Raw genomic sequence first — 23,891 nt, 5'->3', positions numbered from 1 at the left:
AAGTAGCGAAGATTGAACTCGAGAAAAACGGGAGCATGGTTCACGTCCTTCAGCTTATGAATCTTTATATTCAAAGTTTACATGTTAAGTGCTTCGTGTTTCGTGTTCCGTGTTCCGTATTTCGTATTTCGTATTTTGAGATGCGTGAAGCCCTAGTTGTATCCGCATTTCCGACATCAGGCGTCCACTATAGGGCTGTGTACTTTCTTGGCTAGAATTCACTAGGTAACCAGATTTATAAGCTCTTTTCAGATAGAACAACAAAGTGTCGCCGGTAGGCTGATCTCGTTTCAACCCATGTATCTTCTGTCCGAGTGATCAAATGGACTTACTTGCGGCGCAGATCACTCTTCCAAACAAGTCAGCAAGAAACAGGCAACGCTTTTCATCCCTAAAGAGCCATGATCTCAGTTTTGGTCGTCTCGAGACAGCTGCTAGGCTTCTATGGCTACTATGATAGTTCAAATCAAGTATAGATGAATGATAAAATCTTTGCTGTTCATGACAAAGGCTCTATGCGTATAAGGAAATACTTATTTGAGGTCAATGCTGCCCTTTTGGATTATTTAGATTCTATTAATGCCAGGCCGGCATCAAGCTGGCTATACATCACTGTTTTCAGACATGCCCTCTTCTTCCATCATCTCCAACTCATCCTCAAGCATGGTGACTGCGATTTCACCAATAACACCTTGAATGGGGCCATGCAGCAATTCTTGACGATGCTCCTCAGGCTCGATTGCCCCGAGAGTCTCCAGGAAATCCGTCAGTGGAGCATAGTCTAACACATCTCCCCAATTACCCCGATCAACTCCGTGCTGATGCAGGAACATCTGCAGAGAGTCCAAAGCATCTCCTAGGAGCAATTGCTCAAGAACTTGCTGGTCGCCATCCAATGCACGGGCTCGGGCATCCGCACGTGCATCTGCGACTTCACCGTGCTCGCCATCGCCGCCTTCCTCGTCACCACCTTGGAAACGGGGAAAGGCAATGGCTCCATCGTTGATCTGGCCCATGAGATCGCGAAGCCATTGCGGTCGCCCGCCTTCTGGGATCCGGGAGAGATATGTAGGAGTTGGGTCGGACTGCTGACGGAAAGCGTCTGACTCGTAAGGAGGGAGAGGGTCTGACGAGGACATTCGGCCCGACACGAAGCGGGTTGGTAGGTGAGTTGTCACCTTCGGGATGTCGGATAGAACGACATGACGAGCAATATCAAGAGTAATCTCCGGTGGCTCGATTGGCTCCTCGCCGGAGAGGGTGTCGGCGACTTCCATGATAAGAGCTACAGCTTCGGGTGTATTCCACAAGTCCTTTGCACGAGTAATGTAGAGTTCTGTGAGGAGCTCATGAGTCCCGGTTGGTGGCATCTTTCCCCAGATCTGCTTCGGAATGTGTGAAAGATCCAATTCCTGTGCGAGTCTACTAAACACCCACGGGTAACGAGACATAGCATGGTGCAGTTGCCGGCGGCAGTCCTGAGGTCTATTTAGACGTAGGTAAGCCATCACCAGTGAGCACTGGATGTTAGGCAAATCGGCCCAGTCGTGGCTAAAGCGAGTCTGGGTGCACATATCGACGAATTGCGCATACTCTCGGCCACGCAAAGCCAGGTGGTCGACCAAGAGTCTGATACAGTACGGATCGGAGTCATTCAAGCTTAGAAGAAGCTTTGCCCATTCGTATGCGGTCCGCCATGTTCCCTTCATGCCCAAGTTGGCAATATATCTCCAACCAACAAGCCACAATTCTCGGTTCTCAAACTTCATAAAGTCAAGCCTGGCTTGGCCTTCCCTGAGTCGGTTGTTGAAGGATGAGTGGGCGGAACGCCCGATGTTGAACAACGCTCTTTCCAAAAGGTCGGCGGAAACCGCATGATCGCCTTGATGTTTGGCGATTTCGGAGACTTGAAGAAGAGTAGAGATATGGTAGGGGTTGTACTGGAGGTGATGAATCAACCGCTGTGGGTCCATCGACTCGACGCAGAGGTCGAATTGGTTTTGTACATCCTGGTAGGACGCATTGTGCACGATTTTGTAAAGAGTATTGCCCAGAGGATTTTTCTCGACAATTTCCATGCCTAGACCTCCGCTTGGTGCGCGTGGCCAATCGTCCTTTCCTTGCATAAGGACATTTCGGCGTAATGTAACACCAGCTAGACTTTGGCCTCTGCTGGCGGGGCTATATCTTCCGGTCAAAGCTTGACCAAGGTCGACTGTTTCGCGATTGCGGTCCCGTCTGCGGCCCGAACCTGCATCTTGCTGGTCAAAATTTTCCAAAACCACATTTCCGAATAGCCGCCGCATTTCGTTCGTTGCGTTGAGGAATTTTGGCTCAACGCCGAGTAGCTCATCGGTGGTTTTAGGGAATGAGGCATCTCGACTGACTTGTGTGTTCGCTGATAGATCAGCACCAGTCGAGTTTTGTCCATCCGTGGCCAGAGCCTTCAAAGCTCTGTCAATTTCGTCCAGCTCTACATCGTCAGATGGCTTGGAATTTGACTCGGTAGCTGCGTTTGCTTTGGCCTTCTTGGCCTTCTTTTCTTCTTTTTGCTGGCGCTCTTCGGCTTTGAGGGTTCCGCTTCGGGTTCTGGCTGCACAGATTGCGTTATAGGCTCCGGAGCCTCCTCCCCTGACTCTTCATCCTCATCATCGCCGGCATTGAGAAGATCGAAAGCGTTGAACTTTGGCTTAGCGGGGCGTGGGGCTTCATTGTCACTCGAGTCATCGTGTTCTTCTTCCAGCTGCTGCTGTTCGCGTAGCTTCTGCAGCTTTCTGATGGCACGAGACGACATCTCGACGTCTCACCTCAAAGGCGAATTGCAATTTGGATCGAAAGAAAGAAAGTAAAGAATCTCGAAGTCCGCGGGGAATGACGACACGGCCCCGATCAGGAATAGTGTCGTGCCTGTATTGCACGTGATTTCCTTATCGAGAGTCGCGTCTTCGCATATCCTTGGCTTCCAGTCTGAATACTGAGAATCGCCTTGGAGAGGCAGCTCAGAATCACGAATCGTTTGGCAAGAATACAATCGCTGATTTCGAATCAATGCGTCGGGCCACTGTCCAGGCGCTCCGGACTTCTAGGCGTGCACCAGTATGGCAAAGCGTCGGTAAACGGCCTAGTCCGCTGTCATTCAACCACAACCAGGTACGAGGCTTGCGCCCATATTCTGCGGGTAGACGCCCGTCCTTTGTCCCGGTAGCTCTGCAGTCATCGATGTATTTCCGCAAATTCTCCCTCGCTGTGATTTCGACTGTCGTCGCCTCCGGGGCATGGTATGCTTATCAAGGTGACGACGCTCAGTCACTCGCAACACAGGTTCGAGGATTCGCGTCCAGCGCGATCCTTTCCGCACACGCCGAAGATCCTTCCGAGTCGACTCGCCGCGCTCTCCTAGTGAGTAACGATCAATTCTATACCGCGACTCTCTCCGGAGATCAGCCCCTACAAAAGACGACCGACGACTCTGACCGACGCGTTCTAAACATGTTGACCCCGGAACAAGCTACGGAAAAGCTACGCAAGAATGAGGAGTCTTATTTAGTGAACCGAGGCAAGGGAGTTGTGCGATACGATATTGTACAGGTTCCTAGCAACTCCCCTATTGAGGACGACCATGCCGAGAAGATCGTCGAGGTGCCATCCTCTGTCGCTGGCAGCACAAATGGAGAGCCGAACAGTGATTGGATGTTCTGGGCAGTATTTGATGGCCACTCGTAAGAAAATCACCATGCGCTTAAGGGATACGTGGACGCTAACGTTGGACTAGCGGTTGGACAACATCCGCCAAGTTGCGAAATGTGCTTATTTCATACGTTGCCCGTGAACTCAATACCACTTACAAAGCCGCTGCAGCCAATCCTTCGGTTCTTAGACCCTCATCAGAGGCTGTTGACGCCGCTATCAAGCAGGGTTTCATCCGGCTTGATGATGACATTGTGAACAAGAGCGTGGATAAGGTCCTTAAAGAGAACTCGCGAAACGTGGCCGCCGAGATGCTCGCCCCTGCACTATCTGGCTCATGTGCTCTCCTGAGCTTCTACGACTCACACTCCAAGGACCTCAAGGTCGCGGTTGCTGGTGACTCCCGCGCGGTTCTTGGTCGCCGAGGACCCACGGGAAAATGGACTGCCACAGCTCTTTCGGAGGACCAGACTGGCGGTACCCCATCCGAGATGAAGCGTCTGCGGGAAGAACATCCCAATGAACCCTATGTGACCCGTAACGGTCGTATCCTCGGCCAACTGGAACCTAGCCGTTCCTTCGGCGACGCAACCTATAAGTGGACCAAAGACATCCAAGACAAGATCAAAGCTAAATTCTTTGGTCGCACGCCTTCCCCTCTTCTGAAAACTCCCCCTTACGTCACTGCAGAGCCCATCATTACGACTACGAAGATGGACCCTTCCAAGGGCGACTTCATCGTCATGGCCACTGATGGTCTCTGGAGATGCTGAGCAACGAAGAAGTCGTCGGTTTGGTAGGCCAATGGCTCGAGCAACAACAGTCCGGCGGCGGCAACAAGGCTTGGCTGCAGAGCTGGTTCGGATTCAACAGCAAAAAGCAGCTGCCCGTCGAGGCAGTAACAGATGCATCCGCCGAGGGCCAGCGTCGCCCGATCCGCCAGCAACAGTATGATATCTCTGGTGTGGCGGACCGGTTCGTTGTCGAGGATAAGAATGTGGCTACTCACCTCGTCCGCAATGCCATGGGAGGCAAGGACACGGACATGATGTGTGCTTTGCTCACCCTGCCGAGTCCTTACTCTCGCCGTTACCGGTATGTTTTTCGTCATTGGATTCTGATTTACAGTCATACTAACTGGTTGCTAGTGACGATGTCACCGTAGAGGTCATCTTCTTCGGTCAAGGCACAGACTCGCGCGGCACCGTCGAAATCAACAAAGAAGCTAGTGCCTCAGAGGAGCCTCCCAAGGCAAAGCTCTAATCGCTTTTTTGTCGTGTCAATAAGTTTCTTTCTGCTATGTTAGACCTTTGGGTCCGAGCCATTTGAAGACCATGAAGTTCATCTTGATATCCTCTGCACAAGCACCAATATCCAACGTTCCTGAATTGACTGAAGAGTCCAATCGTAGCCTTTTAAAACATAGGCGAACTTCGGCTTTCGGCATTAATATACCCACTTATTACTTTCTTCCTTTCTCTCTTGCTTACTCCCTTCCTCTTCCCTCAGACTCTAAATTGTCCGCAGAAGATATGTGACAAGTCCAGCCAACATGCTGCCGCTACATCGGCAACTCGTCAAATCTTCTTTAAACTTACCTGGAAACGAGCTCATGATTTCACACTATCTCATAATTCGTGTCCCTACTCTGTGCTTGATGCCTAGCAATGGTCCGTGCCAGAGTATGAACTTCGTTGTTTCTGATGCTTCATTGATTGATACGAGAGCTTTGTATGAGTGAGAACCTCGAAATGTTTGTTCTTTATTATACACTATTCCATCTCTTCGTGGGATCAATCCCCTTCGCTCACTGGCGCACTTTCGACTTAATATCCAGTAACTTGAGAATCCAAAAGCTGGAGACATATATCTCCCAATGGCTGGGGTTGAAGTCAAGTGCCTTAATCCACTCACTCGATGTGTTGTAGGGACAGAGATCCCGAGAATCACCACGTTGGGAAGATCCCGAGGATTTTCTGGTAACTTTCCTGCTATCTCCATGATAAAGTGGGGAGCGAGCAGGTCTCGAATTGACGATCTAAAGTCTGATAGCCAGCTAAGCCGCTTTGATATGACCATAAATCAGGTACGAGATCATGTCAGTTTCAGCTTGAAGGGATCAGAGACACCTGGTCTCTGATAAACCATGTACTTTTTCTGGAAGTTGGGAATTGGGGGTCTCATGAACATATACTTCTCCAATAAGAAGGTCTGTAATGTAGCCACGTTGGTACTGGTGATCCAGTAGATCATGAGAGCCGCCGGCAATTCATTAGCGAAGGCCGCCACACCAATATTGAGTCCTAATATCTGAAGGAAGACTCCCAATCCTCGGAAGAATGTAGCCCGATACAACTGCGCTGTAGGCAGATCAGCCAGATCTCCAGCTGGTGTAGTGATGCCCCAGCCTCTGCGGATATTCAAGATAATCGAAGCACTCAGAAGCAGAGGCAAGGCGCCTGTCGGATCACCAGCCAGTAGATTGGGGAACCAGAGAGCACCTTCGGTGGCTAGACTCGGCTCTAGGGCCGGCAGGGATGCGGCGTTTTCGTGGCCACTGACGAACGATAGGAGGTATGGAATGATTCCATTTTGATTCCCTGTCATCGCGCGCATGCTCTCCATGAGCGATAACCAGACCGGCAATTGTAGGAGATTGAGGAATCGGTAGCCTCGCATGATTTTCCACTTCTTCGCCAGGGATTTGGACATAATGTTGAGATATCCTGCTGCAATCTTCCCTTTCTCTTTTTGTATTCCGGGGGTAATGCTGATATCTTGTTCGAGCCCACCATTCGCCAGGAGTGTATTAGAGGTGCGATGTCTCGTTCTCGTCGCGCGTTGACTCGTGTTATAAATTGTAATGGCAATCCAACGCACATTCGCACAATCACTGCTGTAAGTGGAATTGATGCGGCCCATGGCAGGTGAGTGATCGAGTGAACGCCATGGATAAAGCCGGAGGAGGCGTCCAAGACTTCGGCGACGAGTCGGGTCGGTCTTGTCTGGTGGAAATGACGGATCTGCGGGCCATGCAAGCGCAAAGCTCTTGTCGGGGGCGTAAAGCCCCCATAGAGCGGATATTGTTCATGGCGACAACAGCCATTGAGCTATTAATGGGAAGAGCGGAAAAAGATGGCGAGACCGGGGAAAACACGGATCAGGTGACACGTATGCATTGTTACGTCAACGCTTTGTTGACTTTCACCAACTGTCACTCTACTATGTGCCACTGGTGACTTTCTGCCACCATGGCCTTCTTGTCTAATGCAGTTTTAGTCCTTTTTATTGTTACCGCGACTGCTGTGCTTCTCCCGCAACTTGTGGGAAGCCTGATCGGTCTGGTCTTTCGCGGCGTGGGATGGCTGATTCGCCGACGAACGCGTTCTCGCCGTGAATACGTGATCGCGCGGGCGCGGTCTGAGGAGGAGGAAGGTCGGACCCCGCGCGCTACGGACTCAACGAATTCAGTGACCAGGAACCAGGAAGATGAGGACTGGGAGAAGGTGGATCAGACTGGTGGGGTGAAGACTACAAGCAGTAGTGAGAGCGGTAGCGGTGAAGATGCTGAGTGGGATGGCATTATTGGATTTTTTCATCCTTTCTGGTGAGACTGGTCCTATGGCTTATTTTGGACTTGGACTGACGTGTCTTTTAGTAATGCCGGTGGTGGTGGAGAACGAGTACTTTGGGAAGCCGTGCGCGCAACGCAAAAGCGTTGGCCGAAGGCCATCTGTGCCATTTACACTGGTGACCATGAGGTAAACAAGGCGGCCATGTTAGAGCGCGTGGAGACACGTTTCAATATTCATCTGCATGCCCCGACTGTGGTGCTGCTCTATCTGACAACGCGCAAGTACGTTGTCGCAAACTCATATCCCTACATGACACTTTTGGGACAGTCGCTGGGATCTCTTGTGGTCGCATACGACGCCTTCACACTGCTGGTGCCGGATGTGTTTGTGGATACCATGGGCTATGCCTTCACCTTGGCATTCAGCAAGTGGCTCTTCCCTACAGTGCCCACCGGAGCCTATGTTCACTACCCTACCATTTCAACTGATATGCTGGCTTCTCTCGACGACCAGAGTGGTGTGCAAGGTATGAACTCCGGTGCTGGCAAGGGCCTGAAAGGCGCCGTCAAGCGCAGATACTGGCAGCTCTTCGCCCGGCTGTACGGCTGGGTTGGCCGGCATGTCGACGTTGTCATGTGCAACTCCTCGTGGACATCAGCACATATTCGTCAGCTCTGGGGCAAGTCAAAGAGTACAGACAAAGGCGAAGGCGATGGGACCGCAGCCGAGCCAGCCGTCGTCTTCCCACCCACGGCCGTATCTGAGCTCGAATCAACCATCGACGTCACTGCAGAGAGCGAAAGAACCCGCCGTCCTGTCCTGCTATACATCGCGCAATTTAGACCCGAGAAGAATCACCCGCTAGTCCTGCGCTCATTTGCACGTTTACTCCAAGAACGAGCTAAGAACCCAGCCAACGCTGATAGACCACTCCCTCAACTCGTCCTCATCGGCTCAGTCCGCCACGCCAGCCCAGATGAGACTCACATCTACAACCTTCGTCTTTTGGCCCATGAACTTCGCATCCGCGATCACACCACCTTCCTCTGCGACGCCAGCTGGCCCGCTGTCCTCTCCCACCTTAGCACCGCCTCCGTCGGAGTGAACGCGATGTGGAACGAGCATTTTGGCATCTGCGTCGTTGAGTACCAAGCCGCAGGTCTGATCTGCGTGACCCACGATTCCGGCGGTCCACGCGAGGACATCGTCGTAGATCTCGGTGACGGAGCGACTGGGTTCAGAGCCGAGACTGAGGAGCAATTCGCGGCTGCGTTTGAGGCAGCGCTTGCACTTCCAGAGGCGGAAAAGGTTGCTATGCGTCAGCGGGCGAGGAGGTCGGCGTTGAGATTTACGGAGGAAGAATTCTCGCGCAAGTGGCTACGCCAGGTGGAGAAGTTAGTGAAGGCTTCGAAGTAGTTGTAGATATCCTTTTGAATAGACGAATATCTGAGCATATTTTCGGTATTCTGGCCAGCAGACTTCTCCACTATCTTCCTCGGCAATCCGACGACCTTGATATTTCGTGGAAGGGAATAAAGATGAAGATCTAACATTTCTTGCAACTTCTCGTTGCCGACATGGTGTATAGCACTTCACCAATACCTGTTCATAGCTAAGCCAAACCGGGGACAGAAAACCAGAACCCAAACAAGAGACGGGTATGATATGGGGGAATAAAACTCATCAAATGCATCACACTCCATGAGTGGAAAGAGATGCACGCAGACATCACCAAAAGGTCGAGGCCTGCGGAAAGAAAGAGAACAGACGACCCTGAAACGAATGCTGGTGTATAAAACTAAAATGTCAAAGAAATGTTGCAAAGAAGGAACCTCCCGCCATGTAGTTGAACGCCAATGCCTTCTAAACCGGCCCTCTGAAACCAACAGGGAAACGAAAGACAAATAGATGGGGAGACGCTTTTCCTATACCTTTTTTTGAGCTGGATAGTTGGAACTGAAATCATCCACTCCACTGCCCGGGATTACCGTACATGGCTTGCTGATTATCAACATAGCCACCGCTCATCCCAGAGACATTAGAGAGTCCATCATCCTCATCAAATCCAAACTCGCCACCTGAGCTCGCATCGAAACTACTCCGGCCTCCGATATCGCTTGGATCATCGCCCGCAGCAGGGATTTGGTCCCACTGTAGTGTCTGCAGAGCGGGGTATTGCGCAAGTAGCGCAGCTGGTAGGATAAAGTTGCCAGATGACTGACCGTCCAGACCAGTCACACCGGGCATGACGAGTGGCTGTGGAACGGGTTGTAGATGGCCAGAAGGTTGGTGTTGCTGCTGTTGCTGCTGTTCGAGAAGAACTCGTTCTCGCTCTTGAGACTCTTCGTCAAGCAGCGGCTTGATGCATACACGGCCGGCTTCTGATCGGAAGTGGCGGCCGAGTGCATCTGCACGTGCAAATCGGCGCCCGCAGCCCCAGTTTCCCTCTCGAGATAGATCGCCTCGGCAAACGAATTTCTTTTCACCAGAGTGCAGTCCTTCATGACGTTTTCGGTCGTGTTGTCTGGCAAAAGCTTTGCCACATACTGTGCAGACGAACGGCCGCTCGTCGGTGTGTGTTCGTAGGTGGGAGCGCAAGTTGTATGCACGGGTAAATCGCTTCGGACAAAGGGTACATTGGAAAGTGGCAGGGTGCTTCTGGACGCGCTTTGAGTCTCCCGGGAGAGCGCCGGGGCGCTGAGGATCAGCGAGGTCAAGTATATAATTTCGGCTTTCGATGGACGATGTTGAAAGGCGTCGATTGGAAGCACGGGACGGTGATGCGTCGCGAGAGCCAGGATTGCTGCGCGAGTGGGGGGACAGTGAACGCGGCGTGTTCGGAGCAAGAGCCTCGAGACTTGTTGCCGAAGTCGCCGGAGATCTTGAACGTGAGGCAGGGTGTGCATAGGGATCGGATTTACTGCGCACACGGGATCCTGGGATCGAGTCAGTATGTCAAAGTTCAGAGTCAAAGTAGAAGAGACCTACTCATCGCTGGAGGACTCAACGAGTCCAAATCCGCAGCCGGTTTACCAGGGCCGAAGCTGGGAATGCGCGAAGGCGGTGCAAACTCCACATTAATGGACGGGGGCGCCATTTGAGACGCTTGTCCAATGTCAGGCCCGCCGCTGTTAATACCATTCATTATGTCATCCTGGGGCATGCCATACATGTCCGCGGATGGGAATTGAGATGTCATAGTGGGCGAGAGATACGAAGCATTTGGCACCATCTCACCACCCTGTTGGGGAATCAATCTCGGCGAGATATATGGGCTATGGAGTGGGCTATATCCCTGCTGCTGTTGCTGCTGTTCTGACAATGTGAACGACTCAATGCCGAGTGCATTATCATATAAAGCGGGATCATTTTGTGGCGCCAAAGAAGGCGACGCATTATTCTCGATACCGTCATAATCGTGCTGTGGTAGGTAAGGGGAGTGATTGGCCGAGGAAACTTCAGATACCTCCGAGGGCGCTCTGCGATGACCCTGAAACGCGGCGGAGCTATTCAAGACGTTCTGCCAGTCTTGATGGGGTTGCGTGCTCAGATAAGCCGCTGTAGCCGGGTCCAGCGAGGTGTGTCGTGAATGCTGGGGCGTGTAGTATGCGCCGGGATTAGAGCCAGGTGGAGAGATAGGACCGGGCGACTGCTGATGTTCTTGCGACGAGGGGTGAGAAGATGCCGAGGGATTTGAGATAGGGCTAACAAGATCCGCCGGGTTGACTGCTTGGTTTATGGGCTGTGCGCACTGGTGCATTTGCGGATCTAGCAGTAGTGACGAATCGTATTCCGACGCAGACGCGCTGTTCGGGCTGTGGTTTTGGTAGCCGAATTCCAATTTCCCGGGATTGGTGTTGAGCATATAACCGCCATCCAGCTGCTGGTGTCCTAAACCCTGGGATCCGGGATCGAGATGACTGACCAGGCTCGCCTCGAAGGATTGCGACATTGGCATATTGTTGGTGTTAATTGCCGGAGGGAAGGGCTCTGATTGTGGTGCGTAGCCTTGCGCCTGCGGTGCTCCGGAAAGGTAAGACGCAGGATAGCCGTAGGCGTCTTGACCACTGATACCAATATCCGGGCTTGTATTGTCGAAGGAGGGGAATGCTGACATGGAGGGATCCATGTTGAGGCTAGTGGGGTCATGGTACTGCTGAGCGTGGGGTGATGGGCTCACACTACGATGCTTGACATCTGCGGGGGAGGCACCCGAGCCTTGAGAGTGGTCGTGGGACGCCATCGTGGCAACGTCAAGGTGGGACCCTCGCCAACGATGTGTCGGCAATTATACTGGAAATCGGAATAACGGGGAGTGTAGCTGGCGCAAAATGAAATCCGAGCGTGATGTTTGTATCCTAGGGAGGTGGCAAGCGACGGATTGCGGACAGCGCGGGGAGAAAATAGGAGACGAAGATCTGGCATTCGCAAAGAACAAGAAAACAGTCAAAACCGGTGTCAGCAACAAAATCGCATCGCAAGATGCAAGTTTGAGGAACACAGTTAATGGTGACTTCACGTGCAGAAGGCGGTCTGGGGCTCCGTAAAACCGGCATAAGTTGGGCCCTAACTCGAAGAAATAGCAATTATGGACTGATCCACCTGTTCGTATGGCCCGTATAGCCCTCGATCTTTGTCTCACGTACTATGAAGATTACCTACTTCGCTGGACCGAACGCCAATCCCCACAATGCTGAGTCCACCGATAACAGATAGGCAGTCACCTCACCATTTTATCTTCCCTACTCTCCCGTCTAAAAGGCTTCAAGAGGCACATTCTTATCCCTAGCGACCGTTGAAACGCTTCATCTTGATGTCTTCGGTGGAGACTAGAATCCGGCTAAGGTGCCTGGGAACATGTAGCTCTCGTGCACAGCCACGCAGCTGAGTTTCACCCACGGACTCCATTCGGATCTAGTCCGTATACAGGATAGCGCTTCTGGGCGCGGACCACGAGGGGTCCCGAGACTTAGGGCAAGGCAGATTGCTCGCTGTCTGCCTCGCTGACGTGGGTGATTTACCCCGACTTATGCCAAAAATATCGGGGAAACAAAAATGCTTCTGCCTCTGCCATATTTGAACAATTCAATCTAGGATTAGACTTTTCCTAAATCTCGCCTAACGTGTTCACACTCGCGCGAGCCTCGTCATTCTCCCAGCTGAAAAGCAGGTTATCCGAGCAGCTGCTGCCCAATCCTGCGTTGTCAACCCACGCTGGCTCCCAGTAGTAGATACCCAATCCCCCAGTGACGCCCTCAACGACTGCTGCGAGCTTCTCCAGGTATTCCTCCTGGCCGGCCACGGAGAACGGAATGCTTGCAAGATCTGACGGGAACGAATACGCAGGGTCCGGACAAGCATAGGGCCAGTTGGTCTCGACAACCAGCACGTCCTTGCCGTAGGTCGAGTGTAGGTTGGTCAAGCTCGTCTTGAGGGCCGAAAGAGTCGCGCTGGCGCTGTAGAAGGGGTAATATGAGACGCCGATGAGGTCAAAATCAGAAGACACTAATGTGCCGGCGGCGAGGACCTCGTTGTAGAAGTATTCTTGCTCAGACCAGGACCACCCATTATCCAGGTGAATGAGGATCTTGGGAGTGGTGGCCAGATCCGAGTCCTTGATGCCCCAAGCCGCAGAGTGCAGCAGCCGTGCGATGTTGGAGTAGCTGCTTGTCTCACCCAGGGGCCAGAGAAGACCGGCGCGGATCTCGTTACCGATTGAAACCATTTCGACGGTCAAGCCATTATCGTGGAATGTGTTGCACACGTTCATGGTATAGTTGTACACCTGCCAGGCAAGGGTGCCGATGTCGGTGGTAGACCATCCCGAGGGCGTGGTCTGTGAATGTTAGCCAGGTACCTCAATCGTGTCATTGGGTCCGAAACATACCTGGTGACTGGGATCTGCCCAAGTATCACTGAAGTGCAGATCCAGATAAGTGGACATGCCCCTGGCCTGCATCCTCTTTGCTAGCTTAAGGTTGTAATCGAGGTTGTAGTCACCATTGCTAGGGTTCACCCACACACGCTGGCGAACCGAGTTGATACCCGCATCGGCAAGAATGACCTCCAGGGCCTCAGTAGTTCCACTGGTAGTCTTATAAGAGATGCCTGCATCTTCCTCAACGATCAACGAAGAGACATCCGCGCCGCGGTAAGTAAGAGCCGCAGACGCCGAAGCGAGCAGGGAGGAAGCGAACAGAAGTGCCGCGGGAAGCATGATGGGAGAACAAGGTGGAATGACTCTTCAGCGACCACGACCCTTCGGCGAGGGCAGCCCTCTCATTTTAAGTATTGTGACACCAGCCCGCTTCATCTGGATGGACGGGAGAAATTCGCCCATGAATCCGCGGCATGATGATCTCCGTGCCTTTGATGGAGATGTTTCTCCGGGGAGAGTCCGACTTTGGCTTAGTGAGTGCCGTGAAACGCCGGTCTGACGATATGTCGAGGTGGGAATCCTCCGAAGTGTCATGTTTCAGGCAAGCCGTCAGCCGTCACTTGGCTTCGACACGGATAATCGCGAGGACTAAGTGGGATTCTGCACCGGAGGTTTTGACTGATTGAGTTAGATGAGGGCGTGCTGCATGAAGCAAGGCACACGAATTCAAGCTCGGCGCTAGTTGGCTCTCGGCATTTCCTTCCCCCCCGGCAAAGTAGATGCACTTGAGGTAAACAGGAGAATGTCCGGCGGGGCCTCTTCAGAGCTGCCGTCATTTGATCAAAGCACGGTTTCGGATTCGCAAAGTAGAAATAAGCACGAATGTAAAATCAGGTACATACTTCTAGTACATATACTCATTATCTCAATCTTCAGGCTTTCAACATATTCCTGTCATACTGAGTATACTTGACGCTATACCCTGTAGGGACAGGTCGCCGCTTTACAGCTGATGCATTCTAGTATGGGTCCGGGACTTCTAACCTGAGGCCAACTCATATATTCAGAAGCGGTGAGACGTGTCTTCTCTTTCGCTAAGATGTATTGATTCGTTCATCACATCCTTCACAAGGTCCGCGAAGATATCACATCGCTTGTGCTTAGTAGACATACTTCGCTACTATAAGACGGAAGAAATGTTGGCCTTAGATGTCTCGGCATCAGGGAAGGGTATGTATCTCAGAGAAAATCAATGGAGTCAGTCATAAAAATGAGTAATTTCTCTTTTACGCCAAGGGTCAACAGAAGAAACACCCTCTTGTGCCTGTCCCTGGCGGCTTTCTGAATTGCTTGGTATGGGAGCTTGTTCCGGGAAACAACTGGGCGATTCGACTGGAGGGGCCACAGTATTCTGGCTTCTTGATAAAGGGGGAAAGGGACATAGTCCGCTCAGCTTTTCAGGAAATTTTCGTGTAAGTCACTTCACTATTTGCCCTAATATTATGGACAAGGCCGAGGACTGGTTAGAGGCATCTTACGTGTAGCAAAATGACCAGAAGCGGCATCTGGCCAATGCACGCCGCAGCCTATAATTTAATTTGGGATTTGGAGACAGAGAGTCTGCCAGTCAATCTGTGCGTCTCGAAATCGTGAACCACTTGACTGATGTATGTTTTCAAGCTTCATGGTGGGGTTCGAAGAGGACTGGCGTGAAACCAAGCCACTCGACCGGAAGCTAGGCTGATATGCGTGTTTTGACCTTGTCAAGCCCCGCGAGAATGTTGAATGGTCAGATCTTAGCTGCGATGGTAATATGGATGACTGGATTTGGTAGGAAACCTACTCTTTTCCAAAAATGTCAAACTTAGTCACTAGCACAGACTTGCTTAGGTAGCTCTAATATTTTACGGCCGTCACATCGCTTCTGGCCGCGTGGGTCTTTCAAATTGCTTAGATGGGACTCGTTAGTCGTGGAGTCGTCCAACCATTGATGCATTCTCGTCAGTGCTAAGAGGCTTCCAAGACATCCCTCAAGTCCATGCCTATAGCTGCAATTTAGACATCATGCACCTTCACAAGAGGGATAGTCGTGAACGACGATGATTTCAAAGGTTGGCAGTACATGAAAACGAAGAACTGGGCCTCCTACAAGATCCTCACTCATTCAAATAATCTTGCGAGCGTAAATGGAGCGAAGCCATGCATCGATTCCAGGCAATGATTGATGCGCATGCCTATCAAAGCCTCCTCCCAGCAGTGCTCTCGTGAGTCATAGTGTCGTCAAGCACTCGAGTCTCAATTTTGCCAATGTCGCTCTCCCAGTGGAGCAAAAAGAGCTTGATCTCGCATAAAAGTAGATATCCAACACCACGATAAATGTGAAATAAAAGTCAGTCGGTGCAGCTCACCACCTCCAATCACGGATTAACCCGGGGCAACCCAGTGGTCACAAAGGTCGTCTGCACATTCACTGGCTCCTATTCAATGTTCTCGTAACTGCTGTTCAATCTTGGATATTGGGTAAGGCGACTGATATGAGCCTAAGAGCCCAAGTTAGACAGCTGAAGAGCGTGCTCAATCCTACCTTATGAGCGAAGAGCAGCAAGACGTGAGCACAGATATAGAGAAACCAGGGTCCTGATGGTCATGGAGACACCATCCGGGGTGCATTTGTAGGTGCAGTCCTATTGCTGAGACAAGATTGTGAGTCGCTTGTGATGAAATTAAGCAATAGTCGACGTCGATCAGCATTGATATGTCGTGGCCTCACCGAAGCAGAAGTGCCACCAGGGCAATCTACGAGATCAAGTGATATGGAAGCATACGTGTGAAGCTGTATTGAGGAGTAAAATCCGTTATTCATTTCGTAGATCATCAAGCTCTGCCTCCGATCATATATCATGCAATCTCCACACGAGAAAATAGGAAAATAGGACAGCACGCCCCCCAGTGTCAACATTAGATACAGGTAAAGTCGGAAAATAACAAAAAAGACATCTGTGCGCGCGATCTTGAGCGCAATCAGAGAAGAAACAAATTGGAAGGGGGGGGGCGTGAAGATCTTTTTCCAATACCCATGACGAATGCCTAGACTGCAGTTCTGCCTGGCAATTCACGGGGAAATAATATATGTACAAGCCACTTGATGTATGTTGACATGCTCTAGGTCGTGGTTTCCATGATCGAGGGAAGTATGGGATGGTTTCGGGGTACAGCGAACGGGTTGGGGTAGACTGGGAGGGTATGGGCGGAGTGGTAGGGTGAGGGGTTGTGGCGAGATATTTGTGGTGGTGTCCACCGCGAATGGGCTTGGACCGTGAATCAAGTAGATGATCGGAGAGTGGGCTTGGCCTTATTTTCGGTAGGTGCTTTTTTCTTGCCGATCACTAGAATCTCCTCTTCGGATTCATCCTCGTCTTCGTCATCGCAGTAGTACCTGGATTCGTCTTCCTCGGGACGTAGCGAGCTTGAGTGGTGAGCTTTAACGGTCTCGCCAGTTCGTAGGATAGATGGTACACCGGAGTCCTTATCATTGAGGTACAGACCATCGCCGGAAAGCGAGGAGGCACCGGAGACGACGGATGGAATGCTCGGGTGAGAAGCGCTCTGGGACATGCCGCTGGTGAAATCATCGGCCGAGGAGGAAGAGATAGTGGCGGCGGAGAGGGTGGAGTTAATCAACCCGGTGCTGGGACGGTCGGCAGAACACACAGGCTCAGGAGGAGCTAGTGACGGTAGGTGTAGAGAGTCTGATGAGTACATGGCACTTTCATTTGGATTCCTAGGAGCCAAAGCATTTTCGGCGCTGGGCTCAATGTCACTTCTCCGTCGGCGCAGAAGCGCCTCCCTAGTGAGATGAAAGGACTCCGCGGACGATTTGCCCGCAAGCTGGTGAGACCGGTTGCGTCGGTGAGCTGATGTTGACAAAGGCGTGCTGGAGGGCGAGGGAATCGCAGCCTGCCACAGACCGGCCGTTCGCAAATGGCCGATGGCGGAGGCATTACTCACAGCAAGACTAGGCTCAGAGCGACGATCTCCATCAAGGGACACAGTCTCACCGGTTGGCGAGCTGCGTCGGCTGCGACTCGAGCCGAACGCCCCTGAGGCACGCTTCGTGGCGCCGCTGAAGATGCTGCCAAGGCTGGTTGTTCCCAAGGCTTCGATTATTGCGCCGGTGCGGGGACGCACAGTGCTGTGTGAGTCAAAGCTGGAAGGCTTGACAGTCTTGGTAGATTCAGCAGTAGACATTGACGACTTGGCACGACGCGGGCCAGCAGGTCGTTGAACAGTCGGCACAGGGGCCGGAGTAGTATCACGGGCATGAGGTTGGGAATGATTATAAGGCGCATAAGGCTTGAGCTCGTGGAGCGGGAAGTAGGATGTGGCCCAGCTAATTTCCTCCTCTACCGGGCTAGCAGTAACGCTCTGTGCCAGCGGATGCTCGCCTTGGCCTCCAAGTTTGGACGAGCGAGAAATGTCCTCATCCCCGCGTAGGCTGGATCGACGACTGTCTGTACCACCACGAGAAGCCTTCCCAAATGTGCTGGTGCTCGACATCGAAGACAGCGTATCCGAAGAATTCGTCGAGGTGCGCTTGCGAGATTCTTTTCCTTTGAAGAACGACCAGAGAACCACTTGGCGACGTTGGATCGGACGCGCTGAATGAAAGGCACCTTGCTGACAGCGCTGGTGACTTCTTCGTTTGAAACCTCGATCCTCTTGCCCTTGCTCTGGTAGCCAGGGTCTGACTCCTCCACCCAGGCACGACGGTTGGGCAGACCGCGTAATGTCCATGGGTGATGCTTGATCTCTTTTAATGTGATGCGGCGAACCGGATCCTTGGTCAACAACCGCCGCAGAAGGTCGTACAGCTCGTCATCAATATCCTCATACACAAGTTCACCAGGGTCACGGCAAAATGGTTGAATTCCTTCGGTGGACTCATCCTTGACGGGTACAAGGCGCTTGCGCGGGATAAAGACCTCCTTCTTGACAATGGTCTGGAACATGCTGTACTCATCATCGGACACAAAGGGGAGACGGCCAAACACCATTCCGTACAATGTGACACCCAGAGACCACACATCGATAGCACCGGTGATCTTGGGAATAGTGCCAATGGAATCAACGAAGTCGTCACCAGTATAGCAGAGTTCGGGAGCGTAAAAAGCTGGGGTACCAACAGTCTTAGACAACTCACGGGCATCATCTAGCTCAGTCGCATCAGTCGCCTCCAATTGCTCCTCTTCCTCGTCACGCATTGGTCGACCCAAGTACGAAACACCGAAGTCGGAAATCTTGACACGATGGCTACTAGTGACTAGCAGGTTGGCCGGCTTGATGTCACGATGAATGATACCCTGATAGTGGAGATACTCCAATCCAAGGACTGAATCTCGGAATGCGCTACGCGCTTCGTTGATCGTCAAACAAGGCACATACGACATGTCGTCACAATCTGCAGACCACTCTGGCTCGGATGGAGCATAGCCAAAGCTGCTAGAAGCTGTGCTGAACCGCCGCTCAAAGGGGTAGTCGGTGTAGGCACCGTACATACTCCCCTCAATAGCGGCGAGTGACTCCTGAGCAGAGGACTGACTGGGAATAGTATCATCGGTGACCGCAACCGAGCGGATGGATGGTCTCCGCATAGCCAGCCCGAGACCTTCGTCCTCTTCATCTGATGATTCTGCACCGTGCTCCAAACTCCAACCTGGGATAGGCCCTTGTTGTGCATCTGCGGCCTGCGCTTCAAGCCGCTCTCGTGCCCTTTCTCGTTGCCGACGTAGGTGTTGCGCCGTCCGGATGAACTGTTGGCTCTCCTGCAGGAAGGCCGGGGTATCAGGGATCCCAGCCTTCTCGCGCTCAAGCCGTAGCTTGTCAACATGGACGATCTCTCGTAATCCCTTCTTTCGCCAAACGATTTCTCCGTTCTCAACATACTCCAACACTATGTAGACCTTTTGTTGATTCGGATCATCGATGACCTCGAGCAGACTGACGACATTGGGATGCCGTGCCTTCTTAAGAATCGCAACCTCCTTTTTAACCTTGTCCTCCGGATTACCCAATCTGCCGAGTCGGCGACGCTTGGAGTAGCGTTGGACAATCTTAATGGCCACCTTTTGCTTCGTAGTCACGTGCCTTCCCAGCTTCACTTTGCCATGTTCACCCCTCCCAAGCTCCTCGAGAATTTCGTACTGGTTAACGAACTTGTTTCCAGTGATGATATCTCGCTCCACCTCAGCAGTATGTGTTTCCTTCGGCGGCTGCATGTGCGTGGGGTGAAGGTAAGGGCTTCCGAGTGAGCCCTCATCATCAGAAGCATTCGGTGGGGTGACCCGAGGGCTTCTCATGGAAAATAACCCTGGACTTGACAACGGGGTGTTACCGGCCGTACGAGAAGTGCGGGGATGGGTTGTCGGAGCTGGTTCAGAGTGTGATGGATCTGAACTTCGTGGTCGAAGATGCGGTGGTTGCCAGGTCGGGTGTATTTGGGACTGCAGCGAGGCATAGGACTGATCAGGGTAGACAGGGAGCTCAGGGTAGGCAGGAAAATCAGGCTGCGAGTCCGAGTGTCGAGATGCTCTCCGAGGGCTTCGTCCGATGCTGCCATTTTCCGACCGGGCATCAACGACTATATTTTCGTTGAGGGCTTGTAGGGAGCTGGTGGAGGTGCGGGCAGAAGGGATTCTGGAGGAGTAGACGTGGGGAAACGTTTGACGGAGGGTCGCCTGTGCCTCACTGATATCGGGTGTCAAGAGAGCCTTTGCAGACTGCTTGATCGAGGGTTGTCGAGCGAGGTCGGCTTTGTCGGTTTGTACAGAGGTTGGTGGTTGCACCTCGTCAAGGTGATTGACATCCCGCTTGGGATCCCCTGTAACGGGGCCATTCAGAGTCATCGGCTGATCTGCCTCTTCTAGACCAGCAATCGAAGCTCGAGATTCTGTCATTTTCATCCTTCTTCTTGAATTATAGGGGCAGTCTTTGCAGACAAGGGAAAAATTCAGGTGTTCGAGCCGACGGTGCCAAGGGTTCCGATGATCATGTTCCTGCCCGTTCCTGTCCGATCCTGGAATATGTTCACTGAAAGCCGGCGAGGAGCTCGATTGCAACGCACGAATGAGCCAGCATTACTTGCGGTGTCAGGACTCGGAGGATGGAGGGCTCGTGTACCGGACAACGGGCCAGCCAAGGGGGATCGAGGTAGACCTGCTACTGCACGAGGGGACTCCTACTCCCACGTGTGTGGGAGGCACGGAGTCGAAAAAGGAGCGCAGGCTGTTGGGCGATGCTTTAAGTACAGCGTTGGGGTTGGATGCCACGTTCGGCAGGGAGGGAGAGGGGTGATAGCGAAATCGGAGGTCGGATGAACAATGTGCGAAGGAAGGTCCGTTGTAAGGAAGGAAAGGTAAGGAGAGACCAGAGAGGAAGAGAAAAGGAGGATGGAGAGCGAAGATCGGATGCCAAGGGAAAGAGGACAAGAGAGCACGAAATACCAATGACGAGGGGACAAATCCTTAAGGGGAGTTCAGCCAGATTACCAGTAATTTTTGGTAATGATCCATTCGAGGCGTGGGGCTGTCTTCGGCCGACGCTCCGGATGGTCTGTGTACCCATTCTGCTTGCATAGAATTTCTCCCGTTTAGTTTACAAGTTAATACCTGGACCTTTTTGTCTGCCTCGTTATGATCCGGTGGCGGTATCGCCAAAAGTTGCCAACTTTTGTGTACTTGGCCAGTCCATGTAATATTGCAATTACGTCGAGACTGAAAGCACTTACTAGGCCCTGCGAAATGGATCGCGTGCTTAATTCAGGCTAAGTATCTTTGAGGCGCGGGTCCGTGGATCACCTTTCGGTTGACTGGCCCACCCAACTGTAGATGTACAGTATAGCCATCATCTTCAGAATCGCCCAAGAACCGTGGTTGCCACTGACTTTGACATATCTCTAAACCGTCCTCGAGTCTTCATCGTTCGAGTTCAGCGTGGAAACAAACTTCGACCCGACTGTCTGGGAGAATACAACTGTCTGAGCCCTAATGCCCAGTCACTGCCAATGCTCGACCGTTGGGTTTACTTTCAGAGGTATTTGCCTCTCTGATGGGCTGAGCTGCCCACGCTAACGTGGCGCCCAAACCCGGCAAGCAGAGGCTGTCTGCCAGCAATAACAGGGACTCCGTAGTATACGCATGATACTTGCGACGCCGAGGATTCGCACTCCACGGCACAGTAGCCATACAAGTCGGGACTATAATATAACACTCGGTATAAATTCACCGAGAGGCGTTTCTGCACGATGCTGTTTCGGCATCGAAGTATTTGCAATCCTGTCGACGCCCGAGCGTAGTCCGTGCGCGAACAATTTCCCAACGCGGTCGAAATCTGGATTACGTCACCTCAGGGTCTGGGCCCCTAATTAGCCTCCTTTCTCGGCTTTCCTTCTTTTTTTTTTTCGTTTTTCGCCTTCTATACATTCGTCTATGCTTCCAGGAAAGGAAGCTAGCAAAAAAAAGAAAAAAAAGAAAAGTTGTCGGATCCGACGAGGGTTTCGGAATCAGTCTGATGCTGGGGCTATGGACTCGACGTGAAGCGCCGAAGTCGCATTCCCGCCAAGTTCAAGGTTTGGCTTAGCGCACGGGTCCACTGAGATGACCCGCACCATCTTTTTGACGTGGTGGGTGTGTTCCTCTTTGTGGACTTTATCTGGGGAAAATTTGATAGCGGAGGTAGATTTACATTAGTGTAACGGAATCATCGGATCGATCCAGTGTAAGGCATCCCTGGGTCATTACATTTCTGTAAAGTCATAATACAACATGTAATGTTGTTACAGTGTACCGACCTTTGACTCGCGTAGAAGCTCACAATATGATCGATTCAAACGTGACGGGGCTCAGCCTTGGTTGCTCTCTATATCGGGCGCGTCATTCTTGAGGTCTCGAATGTGAAGTTCATTGATGCCGCAACAAACTAGAAACACAAGAAACCTTCGAAGCGGCAAAGACACTAGTAGGTTTACAGCTTGACAGCTTTCGAGCTATGGATGGCGATCAAGCCCGATAAACCTAGGAGGTCAATTATATCCTGTAATTCAGAATCCGCTAATAAGAGCCAGACATGGGCAAAAAGAGAAGAAAGATTCCCCCCAGTCAGTATTCACTGGATTGCTATACAAGGTGAAGCGCCTTACCACCTAGCCACGCGCACCATAGTGTCAGAAAACGAAGTTTTCGCCTGCTAAGCCCACCAAATCTGGTCACATCGATAAGACACAGCCAGGTTTCAACATCGCTGCGTTCCAGACCATGAGTGTACCCACCTATCCCCAGAACTAAACCCAAACCCCGCAATAAACACCCAGGTCGTTTCATCTGATCCCATCACCCTTACCGGTTTAGACCAGCCGTGCAGCAGCCACTAGTGCCCCAAGCCCATCAGGTCCCCGCAACCTTACAATTTCCCATCAACTTACCGTACCGTTACTCTCCAGGTCCAATCCTCATCTCGCCCGTTTTAGCCCCAACTCTAGAGAACAGTCGCCCCCTTTAACCCTGAGCACCCACGCATAGCGATCAGTGCACTCGGGCTTCTACGCACTGAATAGTCCGTGCGAGCGCGAGACAGCCCCGTAGATCTGCATTGGCGTCCTCGCTTATCCTGCCGTGTGACACAAGCGGCGGCCTTGCCTCAATCCAACGCGCTGGGCCGGTGCCACATCATGTCTTCTCACTACTCTGTATTAACGTCCCTTGAGTCTCAGTCCTAATCTACATGGGAACACTGCGCATAGGCACGGTCGGAATCTGGGGAGTCTGTGTCGCACAGCGTTATCGAGAGGGGGGTTTCGGGGGCGCTGCTGGTAGGAGGCATGGATTGATTTAGTCCCGGGCTTGATTTGAATGTCGTGTAATGTTAATGGAGATGGTTCAGGGGATATGGGACTTGACTGAAGAGGGTTATTTCGGGTTTGGTGCTTGATGTGCAGTTCGACTTAAATGGATGTCTGTGGTGAAAAATCAAGATCGGGCTCGCTCTGTCACAAGCTGCAAGTCTCATAGGCCCAAGTGAACTGATATCGCAATCATGCATTTAGAATATAACTTGATATGCCAATTTGGCTTTCACAAGGCGATGAAATTGGGATGCCGTTGGCTTACTCCGTTACCAATGAGTACAAGCTGACAGCCCTGAATTGTCCGAGGGGCGCTAGCAATAGAATTTGTTGCTCGTGATAACCAGTCTTGTGGCAATTTCCTCGTGATTTAGGCGGTCATGATCATTTAAGCGAATGTAAGAGGCTCTATTTGGGAAAGTATGGCGTCGAATATACCATAGGGCTCTCTTCATGTGTAATTATGCTCCGAATGTAAGCGCCTTACAGTAGGATATCGAAGTATATTCGCCGTAAAAAAAAATCGCCACGTGGTCCAAGCTTAACAAGGATTCCATTTTCTATCTTGGTGATGAGGGATAATTTCTCTGTCCGAAATAAGTATCACGTAGGGAACTATAGAACAAGGAATTAGAGGGATGATACTCCAACCCCGCCTATCGGCAGGCGCCCGGGTGGCCGAAACAATGGATCAACCCGGAGAAAGACCTGCTCGCAATCGAAGTAGGAATGCGGCAGTTTCAGATGACCCATGCTGTGATTGGTGGAATTAACCATCAAATGCAAAGCTGCCGCAATATTGACCAGGATGACTAGTGCTCACGATGAGAGCCATTATCTCAAGATTCTACTTGAC

The 23,891-nt window shown here is 51.8% G+C and overlaps 7 protein-coding genes across 7 annotated transcripts; 2 read left to right on the top strand and 5 right to left on the bottom strand.

The window, feature by feature from the left end:
• Nucleotides 1-602: 602 nt before the first annotated feature.
• Nucleotides 603-2,794, bottom strand: N7477_005687 (transcriptional repressor TCF25 family protein; the record flags this gene model as incomplete). Its single annotated transcript, XM_056967350.1, has 2 exons — nt 603-2,552; nt 2,600-2,794. The coding sequence occupies 2 exons, from the start codon at nt 2,792-2,794 to the stop codon at nt 603-605; spliced, it is 2,145 nt and encodes a 714-aa protein (XP_056822104.1).
• Nucleotides 2,795-3,219: 425 nt separating this feature from the next.
• On the top strand, nt 3,220-4,950 carry ptcF (type 2C protein phosphatase ptcF; the record flags this gene model as incomplete). The annotated part of the gene is made up of 4 exons (XM_056967349.1): nt 3,220-3,719; nt 3,773-4,443; nt 4,488-4,782; nt 4,836-4,950. 4 exons carry the CDS (start codon nt 3,220-3,222, stop codon nt 4,948-4,950), a joined length of 1,581 nt encoding a protein of 526 aa, XP_056822103.1.
• An 831-nt stretch (nt 4,951-5,781) lies between these two features.
• On the bottom strand, nt 5,782-6,609 carry N7477_005685 (putative mitochondrial export translocase Oxa2; the record flags this gene model as incomplete). The annotated part of the gene is made up of 1 exon (XM_056967348.1): nt 5,782-6,609. One exon carries the CDS (start codon nt 6,607-6,609, stop codon nt 5,782-5,784), a length of 828 nt encoding a protein of 275 aa, XP_056822102.1.
• A 167-nt stretch (nt 6,610-6,776) lies between these two features.
• On the top strand, nt 6,777-8,678 carry N7477_005684 (alpha-1,2-mannosyltransferase ALG11; the record flags this gene model as incomplete). The annotated part of the gene is made up of 3 exons (XM_056967347.1): nt 6,777-6,858; nt 6,967-7,294; nt 7,346-8,678. 3 exons carry the CDS (start codon nt 6,777-6,779, stop codon nt 8,676-8,678), a joined length of 1,743 nt encoding a protein of 580 aa, XP_056822101.1.
• Nucleotides 8,679-9,224: 546 nt separating this feature from the next.
• Nucleotides 9,225-11,505, bottom strand: crzA (putative C2H2 transcription factor Crz1; the record flags this gene model as incomplete). The annotated part of the gene is made up of 2 exons (XM_056967346.1): nt 9,225-10,198; nt 10,251-11,505. The coding sequence occupies 2 exons, from the start codon at nt 11,503-11,505 to the stop codon at nt 9,225-9,227; spliced, it is 2,229 nt and encodes a 742-aa protein (XP_056822100.1).
• An 864-nt stretch (nt 11,506-12,369) lies between these two features.
• Nucleotides 12,370-13,479, bottom strand: N7477_005682 (arabinogalactan endo-1,4-beta-galactosidase; the record flags this gene model as incomplete). Its single annotated transcript, XM_056967345.1, has 2 exons — nt 12,370-13,098; nt 13,150-13,479. 2 exons carry the CDS (start codon nt 13,477-13,479, stop codon nt 12,370-12,372), a joined length of 1,059 nt encoding a protein of 352 aa, XP_056822099.1.
• Nucleotides 13,480-16,461: 2,982 nt separating this feature from the next.
• N7477_005681 (putative serine/threonine protein kinase) lies at nt 16,462-20,093 on the bottom strand (the record flags this gene model as incomplete). Its single annotated transcript, XM_056967344.1, has 2 exons — nt 16,462-17,683; nt 17,773-20,093. The coding sequence occupies 2 exons, from the start codon at nt 20,091-20,093 to the stop codon at nt 16,462-16,464; spliced, it is 3,543 nt and encodes a 1,180-aa protein (XP_056822098.1).
• Nucleotides 20,094-23,891: the final 3,798 nt, after the last annotated feature.

The sequence above is a fragment of the Penicillium maclennaniae genome (genome assembly GCF_028827695.1).
Source record: "Penicillium maclennaniae strain IBT 15551 chromosome Unknown utg000005l:1.0-2652337.0:1.0-2654196.0, whole genome shotgun sequence".
In the NCBI taxonomy this organism is placed as follows: domain Eukaryota; kingdom Fungi; phylum Ascomycota; class Eurotiomycetes; order Eurotiales; family Aspergillaceae; genus Penicillium; species Penicillium maclennaniae.
The sequence above is the reverse complement of the archived record's forward strand: the minus strand, read 5'-3'. Positions and strand labels throughout refer to the sequence as shown.